Source organism: Tachypleus tridentatus, chromosome 7, assembly GCF_004210375.1.
Source record: "Tachypleus tridentatus isolate NWPU-2018 chromosome 7, ASM421037v1, whole genome shotgun sequence".
NCBI classification, from domain to species: Eukaryota; Metazoa; Arthropoda; class Merostomata; order Xiphosura; family Limulidae; genus Tachypleus; species Tachypleus tridentatus.
Genome location: NC_134831.1, coordinates 138,130,844 through 138,149,270, shown reverse-complemented (window position 1 = coordinate 138,149,270; position 18,427 = coordinate 138,130,844). Strand labels below are relative to the sequence as shown.

Below are 18,427 nucleotides of genomic sequence, written 5' to 3'. Positions count from 1 at the left end.
AATAGGAAATATTAAAGGACTTAGCATAGGTGAAAAATAAAGAAAAAACTATAGTTAGAAAGATATTAGAAGGTTGAGGACATTCCTAGAATGGTAAGGCATTATTCAAAGCAAGTCAGGTTAAATGCAATGTCCAATTGGTCAATCATAATTGAAGACAAAGTACATCAGCTGAAGTAATGGAAAGGATAGGTCTTGTAAGTATGAGATAGTTCATAACATATTGAACAAACATTAAACAAGCCTTCAGAAGCCAAAGCAGAACTGGAGTGTGTGTAAAATCATCATTCGCATAGAATAAAGTTAAAGTCACTGTCATTTGAGAATTCATGAAAAGAAGTAAAGTTTCTGAAACTCAAGCCAATGCAACATGAAAATCAACATTTTGTGAATGCTTGCACATCTCACAAACTCAGACAAGAAATATGAACATGTCTGTTCCATGTAATGCTGAGGAAAAGACTGAATTTATCGTAAGTGCATAGGAGAAGCTAACGTGCATGGAAGTTGTGATGCACCACTACAGTTTACATTAAACATGCAAATTTGGGTGGGAGTTAGCTCAAGGTTCGTGGCATGCAAATCTTATAGGCAGATGACAACCAAGATAGCATTTCTGAGTATGGAGGTAAGTTGTTGTTCCAGAACATTCTTATTTTACAAATATATTTTGACAATGCTTTTCTTTACTAAAATTTAAAATATATTTGTAAAATAAGAATGTTTTGGAACAATAACACGCAAACTTGGGTGGGAGTTAGCTCAAGGTTCATGGCAATCGTATCTTATGGGCAAATGACAAGTAAGGTAGCATTTCTGAAGTGAAAAAAAGTACAAACCAAATTTTGATTGAGAGTTTCTTCCATCTCTTCAGACTGAACTTCTAGTGCCCGTTTTGCCTCCTGTTGTTGCTTCAGCTGTTCCTGGAACTATATCAAAAGAAACTTCATCATAAGTTTAAGTTTTACAGTGTGAAAAACTACGAGGCTTGTTATGAATAATTACACCCTCAAGTAGTTCTAGGCCTGTTCTAATAATAAACCAAAAAAAATTGTGGTGGATATATCACTAAATTAATACAAATCACATTAGAGCTAATTTGACGAGATTCTTAGGCCCCATGTGCAACTCATCATGGTGAAAGTCAATGATGTTTCTCAACATGACAATGCCCGTCCTCACGCAGCCTGACTCACGACAACATCAACGTTCTTCCTTGGCCCTCCAGATCACCAGATTTAAACCCCATCGAACATCTTTAGGACAAGTTGGACCGACGTCTGTGATGGCGACAACCTCAACCGCAGACTCTACCTCAGCTTGCAGCAGCTTTGCAGGCTGAGTGGACAGCCATTCCACAGGTTGTGATTTGTCATCTCATCGCTTCCATGGGCAGGAGATGCCAAGCAGTTATTGATGCTCACGGGGGGCATACTCGTTATTGACGTTAAACTTCAACTAGTGAGCGTGGACTTCGCCTTTGAAGACTTTGGATGTTCAGCAGTGAATGTGCAAAGTTTCACACGTCATACAGAACTATCCGGAATAAATTTGTTAACAATTTGTCTCATATTTTGTCTTTTGCGTTTCTTTTTTTGAAGATTATATTTTCCTATTGCAATGTAAGGGTAATTCTCACTTCAAATACACAATACCATGTTAATTGATACTGTATAAAAGGTCATGACATTTAAATTTGACCTTCATCAATGCACACATGGTTAGTATCTACAACTTAATTAATTCACCAGAAATTTTAAATTTAACTTTATAGTAATATTAATTACCATCAAATTAATTCTTTATCAGAAGTAAAACTGAAATTTATAATTTATACAATAATCAGTCATTTTGTAATACTGAAGACAGGTAAAAATTTCATGGAGCACACTATGATTTAACTCCTTTAGTTCCCATGCTTTTGTTAAATATAACTGAGATCAGTGTATCATGGCTGAGCACAAGTTAGAAAAACAAAATTTTAATCTCAGGACAACTTTCATCTTCAGAAAAAGTACTCAAAACTATACAAAATGTCTGTAGTTTCACAGCTACAAAACATGAACTATGATACACAAAAATCTAAAAGAAAAAAAATTAAATTTTATCTTTGTTCAAATTATGTGTTGAGGTAAAAGTTTTCTAAAAAAAACTTGTATAAACTATATAAAGAAAGTAAAATTAACAATGATTATTACAAAAAAGCTTCAATCTGATACAAGTATTTGTAAACATTTATTCATTTAACATGTAATTAAACACTGATAATTTTTATTTCACAGAAAAAACTGCTATGTTAAATTCACAGAGAAGCAAGGTATCACACCTGATTTGCAATTGATTGGAGATTACTAACTTTGTCCAACAACTGGTACTGCTCTTCCTCTAATGATGTGCATTTGATCATCAGGTTTTTGTTTTCTTGAGCAAGAACTTGCTCTATATATGATTGTTCTTTGTTTATTACATCTAAAATAACAATAAATTACTTTTATAATTACACAAATTCTATCTTTTGATAGAATTTTTTCAGATGTCTTTATTTTTGGTAATAATTTTATTTTTGCTTATCATAAGCTGAAGTAGTATTTCTACCACACACAAATATTTCAATTTTAGGCTAAAAGTAATAATTTTAACTTTAAGCAAAAGATAAAACACAGTTCATTGTCTATAAAGTAAACAAGTATTCTGTTTATCTTCAAAAACACACACACACGAATGTATTTTCTATAAAAATATTGTATCTTTTAACAAATGACTAAGTGCTATATCTTTAATGCAAGTAAGCAAGCTATATTTTTAAGCAGTAAAGCAAGTGCTAGAAAACTATTTTTACATCTGAAACCAATTAACAGAAAATATCTTGTATTTACTTGAAAATTTTATCCTAATTGATCAAAAAGCAACTTTTACATTGGTAAAATAGAACACGTTAAATTTCATTACAAAGGCATAATTAATATTGCAAGTATATAAACACATCCATCAATTAGAAGTTTATAGATCTGTAGACTAATAAACTAATTTAAAGATTGAGAAATACTACAATGCTGACATTCTAAATGCATAATGAAATATGAGACATCAATAATTTAACCTAATTTATTAAACTTCCCAAGTTAGCAAAGACAATATCACCAATCAAGTAAATTAACATCAACTATGTTGAAAGCAGTTTCTAGCAAATAACAACTGACATGGAAGCCACCTTGCAAAACACTGGCATCAACCCACTAGACCTGTTGACTAGTGAGTAACAAGGTTGTCAACTATGAATACACTGCCAACAACTTCTAGATTTGTAGATTAGCAATTATTAAGGAATTCATTTAGCAACTTACAAGTTGACTTCAATTAACCTGACAGATGTCTCTGATGCTCATTGATCAGCTATAAAAAAATAATATAAAAGTCACCTCTGACCATAATGGCAATGACCTATGACAGACACATTAACTAATGAATGATATAGCAACCAGGTTTATTCAAACTAGTGAAAATTTCCTAAACCTACTGATTATTATTTAAGAAATCAATTTCACCATAGTGTCAATGACTTGAGATTCACCCAATAGTTTATGAATGACTCAGTAGTCACCTTCATTCAAACTGACTCTCAGACTCATTGTTTAGCATTTGAAACAGAAGTCAGTTATAAACATACTGCTGTACAGGCCTTCCATAGAGGGTTAATCATGCTTTATAAGAATGATTTACTTCCATGAACTAAAATATAGCAAATTCAGGCCTTCATTCTAGGGATCAAATGTTCAGACCTTAGATACTGATAATTTAACCAGTGATACCTCCACACAGACCTATAGACAGAGAGAAAACATTATAATACAGCAATAATGTTTAACAATGCAGAGCCAAAGAACACAAAATATTGGAGAAAGGGCATCTTCAATGTACCCTAAGGATGCAGTTAAAGCATAAATGAGATCAACAGGCTTCAAAATGATATCCCAACTCAATATGTTGTGATGCTTTAATCAGCAAAACAAAGTCAATGGCTGCAAAAGCAAACCCATTGACACAAACAATCTATTGTTTCAAAGCCAGGCATATTTTCTGCTCTATTAATAATGTGAAGTTTCTGAATAATAAACTCCTGTGTTTTCAGCCACATATTGATAACAATGGCTGTGTTTGGAGAAGGATGACAGAAGAAAATACAGTCATATCAATCTTTTATTAATGTCACCTACTTCATTATTGAATATAGAAAACAAGATAGCCAAAATTTTTCAAGAGCTTTCCAGGGAAATTAATGTTTCCAAATATCAAAATATTGAAAAATATTAATTCCAGCTTCTTAGACATGGTGAATAATTACAGAAAACAATTAAAAAATAGAAACCTGCCCTAACTCACTTCTCACTTGAGCATAAAAAAAAATTATGATTTCAGAAACAAAAAATCATATAAGAAAACAAAGAATGAATAAAATAACTATACAGTGATATCTAACAGAAACAAAAGAAGACCTGGTGTAGAATTTGAATGCACTGTATATATTTTATAGACTAAATGTCTATAAAAGTATTGTTTAGCCTTTGATTTTGGAGCATATTTTTACATTCAGCTAATAATTTAAAAACTAAGATTGCATATAAATAGATATGAACTATAAGATCACTCTTTAGATATTCATAAAATCATTAAATCACAACTGGAGTATACCTTTGTCTTCTAGTCCTTCTAAAGATTCCTGGAGTGTTGATTCTTTTCTTGTTTCTTCTCCCTGTAAAGGCACAGAATACCAAGATGATTAAACATTATGCTGTAAGATTTCTTTTAAAATCAATTTTTTCATAAAAAAATTGTAAAGTTAACTTTTAAATGAGAACGTTGCTTGAAAAGAAAATATTTTACAAGTACATCATTAATAGATAAAGTGTTAATGGTACAACCAGTATAACATAAATAATAAACAGAAAGTGTCAATGGTACAACCAGTACAACATAAATAATAAACAGAAAGTGTCAATGCTACAACCAGTATAACATAAATAATATACACAAGTGTCAATGCTACAACCAGTATAACATAAATAATATACACAAAGTGTCAATGCTACAACCAGTATAACATAAATAATATACACAAAGTGTCAATGCTACAACCAGTATAACATAAATAATATACACAAAGTGTCAATGCTACAACCAGTATAACATAAAATATCATAATCAGTGATGATGAGAAAATCCACTTGTAGAGAAAAGTATATGTAAAAATGGCTGGTTTGAGTTGAGAAAATTTTTTTATGTAGAGAAGCGAACAACGTTTTGACCTTCTTCGGTCAAAAGAAAGAAAGAGGAAACTGACAGATAGCTGACCACATCTTTGAAAGGGGTTGTGTAACTATTGGTAAGTTACTTCTTTCTTTCTTTGCAAACCTGACAATGACCAAAGAAGGTCGAAACATTGTTCGCTCCTCTACATAAAAATTTTCTCAACCCAAACCAGCTGTTTTTACATATATATAAAATATCATATATCTTATTAATCATATATTAGATAAGTATTCATAGCTACATATTTATGTTTCATATAAAAATATTTTTCAAATGTGGATTAAAAAATACAAAACTAAAATGCAACTGGATCATTTTTTCCTTGAACTTTGTGACTGATGCACTGATTAATATGTACAGATACAGCATAAAAAAAATTGGGTTAAACTACTAATAATGATGTGTTAGAATATCTATTAAAACTTTTTTTTCCCACATACAATATGATGTTTTAAGATATGTAACTAAGAGTATAAAATGTCCTTAAAATGTTTAAAAACTTTGTATAATTTATTTCTTATCTACAAATTATTATAAATTATCCAAAATTGTCTAAACAGAAGAATTAGATACAAATATAAGAAATAAGCTATACATGTTTATATACTAACAAACACAACACCAATATTATTGATAAAATACAATGTGATAAATGCCATGACTTCTATTAGAGAAACAAGTAGAAAAATGGAAACCAGATTCACAGAACACAAGAAGTCACCTTCACACGTTTTCAAACACTGCAAATCAAATAAACACAACATAACTATAGAAAACACCCAAATACTAAATAAAGAAACAAACATAAACAAATGCAAAATTAAAGAAGCCTTACTTATACAACAACTCAAGCCCAAAATAAACAAATACAAATGTAACACCTTTATACCGATATTAATAAATACAATCCAACATCTATGCATGCCCTCTACGTTCCTACACTCAATTACACAACCACCTTCAAACATGTAGTCAGCTATCGGTCAGTTACCTCTTTCTTTCTTTGTGAACCTGACAATGACCGAAGAAGGTCAAAATGTTGTTCGCTCCTCAACACAGTGCTTTCTCTTCCCATACCAGTCGTTTTATTCATATATAATTTTCTCTACAAGTGGGTTTTCTCATCATCACAGATTAAAAAATAAACTAGTTTTTGAAAGTTAAAACCAAAGAAAGACAAGAAATACACAATATTAAAGCCAAAATAATTTAGTGTACAAAACCTTTAATTCTTCAATATATCTTTCTAAAGCTTTTATTTTACTTCTCTCTTTAACTCTGGCTTTCAAAATTTTGTTCTCAGTTTCACTGTTGGTTTCATCTAGAAGTTTCTTCAGTTCTGCTACCTGAGAACTTTTTTCTTCAAGATCACGGTGTAGGCTATTTCGTTCTTCTAAAGAACAAATTAAAATAATAAATATGAAATCACAATCGACTACCAACTTCACTCATGACTCATGATATTTCACAACTCCTCTATAAGACTGGACTAGAAAATTAAAAGATCTTAATTTTGTGATGTCAGAAAATAATTTGTAACTGGAAAATATCACTGTTTTGATACTTTTATCCATGTCTACTTAAAAAACCTTAGAGAAATTATGATATTAAAATAAGACAGCTGCTGATTAATTAATTACCAATAATTAGTCGATTATATGATAAACATTTCCTACAATTAGCAAATCTATTTACTGATGGTCTTTAAGACAATTTACAATGTAGTCAGAAAAATGAATAACCACTCAAATTTGATTACTGAAACTCTGACCAGTCCTAGGACTAACAGACTGGTCATGACTTAACAAAATACAGACATAATAATTATGGGAGAAGCCTGCACTGATAATATTCAGCATTATATTAGAACAAGTTTTGTCCTGAATTAAGTTCTGCAACTAGCTCTTTCTTTTTTGTGTCACAGATTCACAAATGATGTTCATAGTCAATTTCAAGCTCTGACATGAAGTAAACCATCTATTACTATTTATCATCTTGTGGCCAGAAACACGACAACCAAATGAGGTTTGATTCTGCAATCTCTACCTAGCCCAACCTCTAATGGGTTGATGACTTGATAGGAAACACATGCATAATAATTATTAAATAAACATAAATGGTAATACTCAATCTCTTTCAGAACATTATGTTTTCCTTCTTCATCTTCCACATATATGTAATTACTGTATTACAAATTTTCAAAATCAAAGTTATTTGTATCTTATAGACATTGGGTAAGTAATTATAGACATTTTTCATCTCTAATGATTTACTTGGTTCTGCAAAAACAAATGATCTAATATTCAAAACAAACTTTTGTAATATTTCTCATCCCATCAGAATCTGAAATAGGTAGACTTCACTACATATTACACCCTGTATCTCAAAGTAAGACAATGGTCAATTGAAAGTGTCCTAAAAAATTCCATGGACTCTTGAACTGCCCTGCTTTACAATATTTGTGTGTTTAAATGAGAACTGATTATACTCCTATTTATAGCTTTACCATTGGTAGGAAAACAATATATAAAACTTGGGCTTGAAATCTATGAATTTTGATAAAACTCGGGTCAAGAAAGAAAGCTTAGAAACACTAATTTTTAGAATCAATGGAAAAGTTGAAGAACAACATATAAAACAATAAAAAGATGCAATCAAAAGTTATTTTGGTCTGTGAATTTTCATTCAAATTTTAATCATGAAGAGATTTGAAGATTCTTTTTTTTTTTTGTCAGTAAGTGGTTATTTAGATAATACCAATTGATTCTAATTAATCAGTTTTATTGCTAATATATCAAATACCAATTATACAACAACTTAATAAGTACATATATCCCTACTACTGTTTCAGTCTGTGCACCTATTTACAAGAAATATATTAGAAAACTATTCTTATACCCACGTAACAGAGACCTGGTCATAATAGCAAGCAAAACACTGAAATGAGCTGTTTAATTAGACTTCACACAAACTGCATGCATTACTAATTTAACATTAAAAAATACTCACTCTGGAAATTAACAAACAACTAGTCATATTCCTCAAATAATCATCTTGTGCTAATCCAATGAAGAGATAAGTGGTCATATAACATTGAATAATGCTGTAGAATCATATATCAGTCACAAAAAAATTGAAGTCTTTGTATAATATGGTGAATGATGAAATAATTTTGATTTTAAATAATTATTTTCTATATAAATTTGTAGCATCAAATCAGTTGACCATCTTTAGTTACCTGTGTATGTGTTGAAAGTATACAACTAATGGATTGGGGACATGTTTCTGGAAGATATATATATATAAAAAAACAAATACCAATAAAAACAATAAAAAAATTGATATTTAACAAAAAGTTATTAAATATCTGAGACAAATGACACTATGTAACACAAATTTTGTTCCTGGATAGTATGTGTTATTTCTTAATTGCTTATGTTGTAAAAGTACAGAAAATGGCCACTATTCCCTTCAAACACTTGCTTTTGTGATCTGGATAAGGATATTTAGAAATTAACCTATTTTCTATGTAAAACTGGGCAAATTTGCACATTTTCATTCACATAAGGTCTGAATAAAACAACATATGAATCAAGATTTACATGTATTTATATTAAAGTTATACAAAAATGAATAGAAATGTTTAGAAGTGAATAGTTTTTTTGAAATTTGCAACTGTAATGTAAATCACTTTCATGTATCAGCCCCCAAATACAGTCTCCCATCATGTTTTTGTTACACACTCCCAGGTCACAAAAGCAAAGTTTGAAGAGAAAAATAAGTCTCTTCCATTTACTTTAGGCATAAGCAATTGGGAAATAACACTTTCTGCCCAGGAACAATAAAAAGTAAAAATTTTGTTGCATAACGTAATTTTTAATTCTGGCAATATGAAACACCAACACTCGAGAAAAAAGTTCATTTTTAAATGTCATTGTCCCTCTTTGTAACTAATCAAGTTTAGATTTGTTTTGCTTTAAATTTCTCAAGAAGCTAATTTAGCAGTGACAGACTAGAGAAAAGGCAGATAGTCGGTACCACCCACCACCAACTTTCGGACTACCTTTTCATCAACAAATAACTGGACTTGCTGCCATATTATAATGACCCCAAAGATGAAATGGCAAGCATGTTTGGTAACAGGGATTTGAAACCCCAAACTACAGATTATGAGTCAAGCACCCTTACTACTAAGCCATGCCAGGTCCAACTAATCAAGCAATCCAAATAACATTGTCATCTTGATTTTCATGTTATATTTATAATAAATATTACAGTATTAAACACACACAGTTAATTTTTGAGCATAAACTAAACATTTAAAATTTAGCAAGTCCTTCTCTATTCTTAGTTATATTATAATATAGCAATGATGATACCACTTCAATAAGAATATTAACAAGTAATTCCTTCCACAGTTTTGCTGCACAATCTCACAAAGCTATGATTCATTGACTTGACTTAATTTTCAACTGGCACCACCAACTTACAACTGAATTAGCATTAGAACTTTGGGATGGCAATTCCATAACATTTCTTCTAATACCTTTTTAATTAGCTGGTCATTAAGTCTGACATGACAGTGGGTGTGTAATAATGTTTTATTGTTTTTCTAAAATGCTCTTAATTGCATATTTTTTCTAGTCACACCTTTGCATAAAAACTCTTCTAGTTTTCAAAAAGTTGAATCTTTGGTTCTTCAGTCTATATCACACTGTCCTTTTGTTTTCTCAATCTTATAAATTTTTTGCAAAATTTAAAACATTTGACTTTGTTCATCTGTGAAACATCTGCTTTCTTAGTTACTATTTTCCCACATAAACCATTTCCTTGCAACCACTCTTAACAAGTTAGTGGTTAGTATGCTGGGCTGCAGGTTAAAGGATCCAAGGTTTTTGAGATGTGGTACACTGATGATTCTAATTACAAGCATATCCTATAATTCTAATTTAGTTTTGGGAATGTTTTGAATAAATTTGATATTCAAAAATGCTATTCTCCCATCTGTATTATTTGTTGACATCCATTCTATTTCTAAACTTTCAATTCCCTATGACTCTCTTCAGGTAGCTAAATGCTTCATCATCTAACTAGCAATGACCATGAATAGATTAACAAGATTCACACTGTCCTCGTCTTGTATCTAGCAAAACCACAGCCAATCATATTTATAAAGTGAATAACTTTTTATCATAATTGCAAATCAATTTGCAGATATAACATAGAGGGTGATGTTAATATTTTCCCCCACAGTAGTTTTCCTTCTATCAAATTTTTACAGTAAAATTAAAATTTTGGCTTGTTGAATATCAAACTCATGGTTGTGCTGCAGTTATGTTTATCCTAAAAACTGCAAATCAAATTTAATTGTAAAAATCTTTATGAGGCATGGTATATATCAGTTTAAAAGCTTTTTTTAATTTTTTACCAACAATATTTTTCATTTCTAGATTATCTGTAAACTCTGTTTCTATCCATATGTCAGCTTATATAATCTAGCTAAAACATTTCATATATTAGGCTAAAAATGTTTTAGAACACAATCTGTAAATAGTTCTGACTAAGAAATAAACACTTAAATTACACTGCTAAGTTAATAAAACTTGCTCATTTACTGTCTGTATTCATATAAAATATGGGTAGTATTATAAAATAATGACACTGTTCAGTATTTTCTAAATCTATAGTTATTAACTATAGTTAATATAGATAATAAATGTGTACATATAACCAAAAATAAAACAATTTTGTATGTAACTGAAAAGTACCCAAAAGGATTTCAAAAATATATGTAAATACTATCATAACAACCAAAGAGAAGTAAAATTAAAATTACGTTTTCATTATTACATTTAGTTAATTTACTAAAAACACCTTTATTCACCTTCATATTTCTTTTGTTGAGTTTCTTTCCATTTTTCCAAATTTTCCTGCATGTAGACAACTTTTTCTTGGAGTTGAGCATTTTTGGTTACAAGCTCAAACCGTACTGACTCTAGCTTCTTCAAGTTTGACTCAAGCTCATCAATTTTTGTCTCTTTCTCACTTTTCTCTAACTCATGTTTTTCTTGCAGATCTTGCAAATCTTTTTGAAATTTTTCCTTTTCTTCCTTCCACCCTGACTCTGCACTTATAAAATTTTCCTGCATAAGTTTCATCTGTCCTCGCGTTTCATCCAGTTCATCAATGACAGTTTTTCCTCTCTTACTCATCTCTTCTGTCATCAACTGAACAGAGTAAAGATTTATGATTTATTATAATTATTATTGTAATACTTTTCATACACTGCACAAAAAATCTGCAATATTTAATAGTTATGATTTTTCTTTGTAAATACAAAATATTTTGAACAAAAGTTCACAAAATTAGTTACAGCACACAAACTTTTTTAAATTGTATTATGTGACTATATTTTAATACTAACTTTACAAACTGAAGGAGATTATATTAATAATTATTATCTTCTGATCTAAACAAGCTATATACACAAACCAGAAGTTAATAAAACTCACACTTTATGCACAATGATTTGAAAGCACTATTTCATCAGTTAGGGACTTTTGACCAAAATCCAAATAATATTCCAAAAGAGTTAGCCAGCATTTTAGGCTAGTTCTAAGTCTATAAACTATGCTAATAATTTAAACAAATCTTTATAATGCAAAATTTATATTCATAACAAATAAAAATAGGTGTAACAAGATTCTAACCAATATTGTTAATGAAAGTAATGTTACAGAAAGAATACAGTATAACTTATAGAAAGGATATACAAACACTATATATATATAGAATAGTTTGTTTCATCCACTATTCTATATGTTATTTCAAGGACATGATACCAATATGAGAAAAGCTTAACATAACCCTCCCAACACTGACTTCTAACCTATGAATACCCATTAAAGAGCTCTGACAGTGTAACTTCAGATTAACTTGACACTTCAGGTAAGTTACTACAACATATTCACATTTGGCTATAGAGTTGAGTAGCAGGATGGCAGAGACAATGCTTCAAAATTAAAATGCTGATGTTTCTGAAGTTAAAAAATAATAATAAATAAATTAAATGAATAACAAAATCACACAAGTTGTTGAAGTGCTGTTATTCTAATTAAAATATAACTGATTTATGTGTTAAAAAATACACTAATAGCATTATGAGACAGTACATAACAAATAACATGACCTTGACTCTGTCATCTGATAAGAAACACAAAGAACAGGCAGATGGAAGTAATAAATAATATGAAACTATTATTAGTAGCCAAAAAGTATACACCATTTAGACCCAAAACAGTTTCTAATAATAAGACCTAATAAAGGGAAATGATAATGATAAATACAAAAATTATAGTTACTAGCATAAGCTAATAAGTTCAGTTTATTCATTATTTAAAAGAAATTCCAAACCAAAAAGCTGGTCTTATTGTCTGCTGAGCAGGTCAAGCAACCAAAGTATCAACAGGAGTAGACTGCATTATTAATCCCAAAACTTAAATTTTTCTGATATATATTAAATGTCAGGCACATCGTATCTGCTACATCCAGTACCATAGCTCATTAGTAGGCAGAAAGGGGTGGTTAAGATGCTATTTATATAAATTTTCATGAACAACAAATGTTATAGTTTGAGCCATAGATTAAGTTGGTGAAGTGTAATATGGGTAATTTACAAGTCACAATTACAGTAATAATTAATAATATTTATATCAATACCAATTATGCATCATTTATTGAGTTATTATATTACATTTTACTTAAAATAACCTTACTCATCATTCAGAACTGGTGAACCAACAAATTAGTCTCGATGTTCCCAGAGTTGTTTAAGTAACCAGAATGTCAATGGGAGACATTTAGTTAGTTAGATTTTAATGTTCATTTCAAGCCACTAACAAACTCAATTAAGGGAACATCACAAGATTATTAAATAATGAACTTCTGTGTTAAAATACTGTTTTATGATACATTCAAAATTAGTGTGCACACCTGTATGGCAAGATTTCGAGCCTGTAAGACCTCTTCCTTTTCCTTAATATGTTCCTGCAGGTCTATTATTTGACGTTCTTTCTCAAGAACACTGTTGTTGAGCTCTACAATCTTAGCATCTTTGTACAGTAGCTGTGCGTACATCTCTTGGGTATCAGTATTCTGAAATAACAAAAATTTATTATTTTCCTTCATTTTGAGATTAAGTTTTTTTGTTTTTGACAAAACTGAAATATATCAAACATCCCTGCTTACTTGGCTGGAGCTCTTTTGATTTAATGCATCTAATTTAAAAAAATAAGTCTACAATTATGATATTTACATTATAAAACACATTGACTTGTACATTTTATTCAAAACAGTATTTTTTTTCTAGACAGAAAAAAACAATAAAATTTATTTTACACATAAAGAAATATTGGACATTTCAAATATGTCTTCTTCCAGCAATTTGTATTTAGTAGTCTATCAGAATGTCATTAAAGTTATTTGTAGTTACATACCACTCATTATCATACTAATGCATTGTATACAATTATTTCTGAAAGTATTGATTTCTTTAATTTTATATCTCTGTTTAATTAAATACATATATACAATAAATTAATAGTGATCCATTTATTGTTAGATACACTTAGAACAAATATTTTTTCATTTCTCATCTGCTAAAAACTGTATTACTGAAATTATAAATCACCAACTTGTTGTTTAGTTGGAGAAACATTGTCCTGCTTGTCCACTTCCTGCTTTAAAATGTTTCCTTCCTCTTCCTTCTTCATCATTTCTTGGATAACATTATCCTTTTCTTGAAGCTGGTTTTGAAGGTCTTCTATCATTTTTTCTAGAATGTTATGATTTTCTGAAACATCTTTTTCTCGTTGTTCAAACTTGTATCGACTCTCCTCTAGCTGTTTCTTTAACATGAGAACCTTACCTTTATCTCCATGATCAGGAATTGAAGGGGGTACTTCATCTAGTTCAGCATCTCCCTTTGTTACAAGATATTAACAAAACAGTTTTAATTGACATTAAAAGTCTACCATTAACATACATGTCAAATACATTTTATGACTATTTTTCTTCTGCTTAGTGAGGTATACTTTAACACTAAAATGCTAAGGATAAAAAAACAAAAAGCAAAATTATGTGTAGTGTATAAACACTCATCAATGATGCTAAATGTTTTATAGTTTGAATGATAATTCTTTGATGAACCTGACTATACCTTTTCTTGTCCAGTTTTTTTTTCTTGATCATGACTTTTGAGCTGAGCAGAAAGCTGTGTTATTTTGGCTTTAGCCTGAAGTTTAAACTTGAGAAACTTAGCTGTTGTTTCCTGTAAATTTAATGAACACACAATAATAGCATTCATAAAGCAATTAAATTTTGTAACTTTATACAATATGCTGTTAGCTTATCAATAAATACATATATAATAAATGTTGTTTTTTAACAACCTGGGGATATTAATGTAGAAGTTTCTCCTGTAGCTTAATACCAGTAAGTAACTTATATTTACAGTATAAAACAAGACACTGGTAAAAACTTCTACAATATATTCAGAAAGCATTACAGTATATAATAGTGTTTCACTATTACATAAAATTACCTTTAGAAATAATTTCTTAGAATGTATTACTTTTTCAGTTAATTTAAATTTTCAAACATTTTTAATGTTATAAGAACTCAAAGTTACTCTATATAAATTGTTAGAGGAGTTTTTCCAACAACTTAATAAATTAAAATATTTATTAAAATGTTATCAACGATTCATTAATTTATTAATAATTTCAAGCATTTCCAATGAGAGTTAATAGTGTAAAATGTTGTTGTTAATTGTTTGAAATCGGCTATTCTTTACATCTGTGAACTAAATCAAATACTTCTAACACAAATCTTGATATTTATTTGCTCACTTCCACTTCTTTCTCCTTGTTTTTTAGATGTGTTTCATTTTCTCTGAGCAACTCTTTCAACTGCTGAATAAGTATTTGTTGCTGTTCACGCTCTTCTTGAAGTTCCACATAATTAGGAAATTTTCCTGCCTGTAAAAACAATATAATAAGATACAACTTATGGTCATTGATTCCTAAATGAAGTTTAGTGATCTATTCTGAAGAAAATTAAAAACAGTTTTTGCAACATTCTTGATTTAGAAAAAAAAAAGGCACCTATGAAACAGCTTAAAACAGCCTTCTAACCATGTGAAGGCAAAAGAAGTTATTTATGGAACATTTTGTTTAAATGGAGCTTTGCATATAGAAAAGAACAGAATAAACTTCAAAGACCAAACACATTATTTCCACCTAATAAAAATCTATACTTCAATTATTAACATGTGAAATGGCAAAGAACAGTTGATAAAAATAAAATTCAAGGAATATATCAACCATTAAACACAGATCAGGAATATTACTGGTAGAACAAAACAAAAACAGAATCAAAACAGCTATTCTATATTAATTCCCCTACCCTCACTATTGACTGCACAGACTTCATGAAAATACAAAGAAATAGAATTAAATTTCATCTAACCCTAAGTTCATCTCAAAAGTTACCCATTTCAACAAGTTCCAACCAATCACAACCTACTACATCTTTGAAACAAATTATAAATTATTAACACTTGCATGATATACACAACAAAGCTGATGAAACATTTCTGTTTTACCAGAAACATACACAATGGATTATTTGGTGTTCACAATAAAAACAACTAAAAAGTAGTATTTTAGATTATTGTTTTAGTACATAGTTATTTCACTTTGATTTTTTTCTAAATTTGTCAAACTAATTTCTCTTCCCTTTTGCTAAAATGCATAGTACCTATTGTACTGAATATTCTCTAAAGATAAACTTTCAGCCTTCAACAATTTGAGATATGTTTGATTACCTCTTACATGATAAATACTTAGCCAGCTTAACTAAAATAATTCAAATTTGATTAAAAACAATAAGATTTTGAGAAATATTTCAGCATAAGTGATAATGTTATTATAAGGTAATTAATGAAAATAAATGAACCAAAATTTAGAAAAATAAAAACCTAAAAATAATTCAAATAAATGTGAGCATGCTATGTTAAAAATTGTTTATTTTTTCTAAGAAAAGTCTTACCTCAATTTTAAATGCATTATAGTATTCATTTACTGCATATGTTTGTCATTTTCCTATGTTTATTCAACTACAAACAAAAGTATTGATTGGTCCCCAGTGATGTGAAAAATTTAAATTAATCTACCAATTTATATTAGTTTATAGACTTTGAAAAAGTTAATTGTATTGTACTCTTGATTTCACTCGAAGCCAAAGCCCTTAGCTACTTACATCACCCACCATAAAAAGTAATTGTTGAGAATTTCAGTCATATGATAAATCTACATTTTTATTCAAATTACATCACATTCTGAAATGTGAATAATACTGTGATTAATTCCAAACAATTTAGTATTAAATATCTTGCATGTGAATAATATTGTGATTAATTCCAAACAATTTAGTATAAAATATCCTGCTTGTGAAATAAAAATTTGGCATCAATGTTTTTCATTCCTATTCTCCTGTCATTTCAAAAGTGAATGTTGAACTTTGTTTGCATGCACAGGTTTTGAAACAAAAACCTATAAATGTTCGAAAAGACTTCAAAGTTTGAAACATATGAAAATACATATTTTATGAAGAAACAGTTCTTTTAATGCATGATATACTTTCATAACACAAGCACAGTTAATTTTTTTACTTGGCTGGTATTTAACAATCAGTTTGAAACTATATTAGGTAAATTTTACCACACCACAATATATAAACCTTACAAATAGTGCTGATTCTTTGCACACTGCCATACCTCACAGAATAAATTCATGTGATTTTGTTACAAAGATAAATTTTAACAAAATCATATTCCTAACTAACCAGTCTTTGTCTGTTGCACTATCTAAAGGATCAAATATCTGTTTTTAAATTTTGAGCTATTATGTTTCCAACAACTAATTACACATGAACTATAAAAAACTACTTTTTATATCATTTTAAACCTTTCAGTGATCTAGAATTTCCACTCTCTTACAATCCTTTAATTCAATAGAACCTTGTATACAGTTCAAAAATAATTATACACCCATCTGATTTGTTTCTGTACTTATAGCAAATAACTTTGCAAGATGTATTTGGAAGAGGGTAGATTCCATTCTTAAAGAATGTTTGCATTATTCTGTTAGGACAATGTACATATATATTCCAAAATATGAAACAGTAACAAATTAAGACTACAGTAACAACTTTTTATATGATAAATGAAGTATGTCAAACATTTTATGAAATTTATCTATGATCATTCTTTTCAAATTTATGGTAAGGTGTTGTTTTAAGGACAGTTTAGGCAGAACAGATAGTACTGGTGTTGAATATTTTTTATTGCATGTGGCTGTAGTCTGGCAATGCCAAAATCTCAAAATATGTTACAAACATTTCCAAGATTTTCTTGAGAGTTGATAATGGCAAGATGTTGTGCTAGTTTATGGAAGAGTAAGTGAACATATCTCATATTGAATTTGAGTGAAACTTTAAAACTTGTGTATCTAGGATAAGTCATAAAGTTTAGATGGTCTGTTTCTAGAGCTGGGTGATTTAATACATATATTAGATTTCCTGTGAGCAATAATTAGATCAATTACTGTCTTGCAAAATAACCAATTGATTGAAATTAGGATTAAACCAACTGTCATGGAAGTAATCAATTAGTCAATATCACTATTTCCAATAATTATTATTTTCAACCATTCAAACTATCCAAGTAATCAACAAATTGCTATTGTGCTTATTGGTTATTAAGAACAAAATTACATGGCAGATTATCTGTGCTCTACCCACTATTAGCTTTTTTTTTTTACTTCAAGTTTGATCAGTTTTAGTGACTTGAAGAGGAGAAACCTCATTATTTGAGGGTCTTAGGTCTGATTCTCATTGCTGGAAAACTTGGTTGACCTGTCTTGTTACAGCAAAGCTACTAAGCCTATCTGCTTGTGTCACTAATTTTGGACTGCTGAATAAAGAGAACTCAACTGTCAGGTAGCACCTATTACTGTTTTTTTTTTACCATGGTATGAGGAACAAGGTACTAATTGTTTGA

General features: G+C 29.5%; 1 protein-coding gene across 1 annotated transcript in view; it reads right to left on the bottom strand.

The window, feature by feature from the left end:
- The window catches only part of LOC143257820 (uncharacterized), a 50,926-nt gene that overhangs the window by 27,638 nt on the left and 4,861 nt on the right, over positions 1-18,427 (bottom strand). Inside the window, exons 3-11 of the mRNA XM_076516847.1 lie at positions 15,216-15,344; positions 14,525-14,635; positions 14,001-14,288; positions 13,300-13,461; positions 11,192-11,534; positions 6,531-6,700; positions 4,690-4,750; positions 2,327-2,469; positions 840-929 (exon numbers count right to left, since the gene is read on the bottom strand). Of these exons, the coding sequence (XP_076372962.1) occupies positions 840-929; positions 2,327-2,469; positions 4,690-4,750; positions 6,531-6,700; positions 11,192-11,534; positions 13,300-13,461; positions 14,001-14,288; positions 14,525-14,635; positions 15,216-15,344 (1,497 nt within the window). The remainder of the gene's footprint in view (positions 1-839; positions 930-2,326; positions 2,470-4,689; positions 4,751-6,530; positions 6,701-11,191; positions 11,535-13,299; positions 13,462-14,000; positions 14,289-14,524; positions 14,636-15,215; positions 15,345-18,427) is intronic.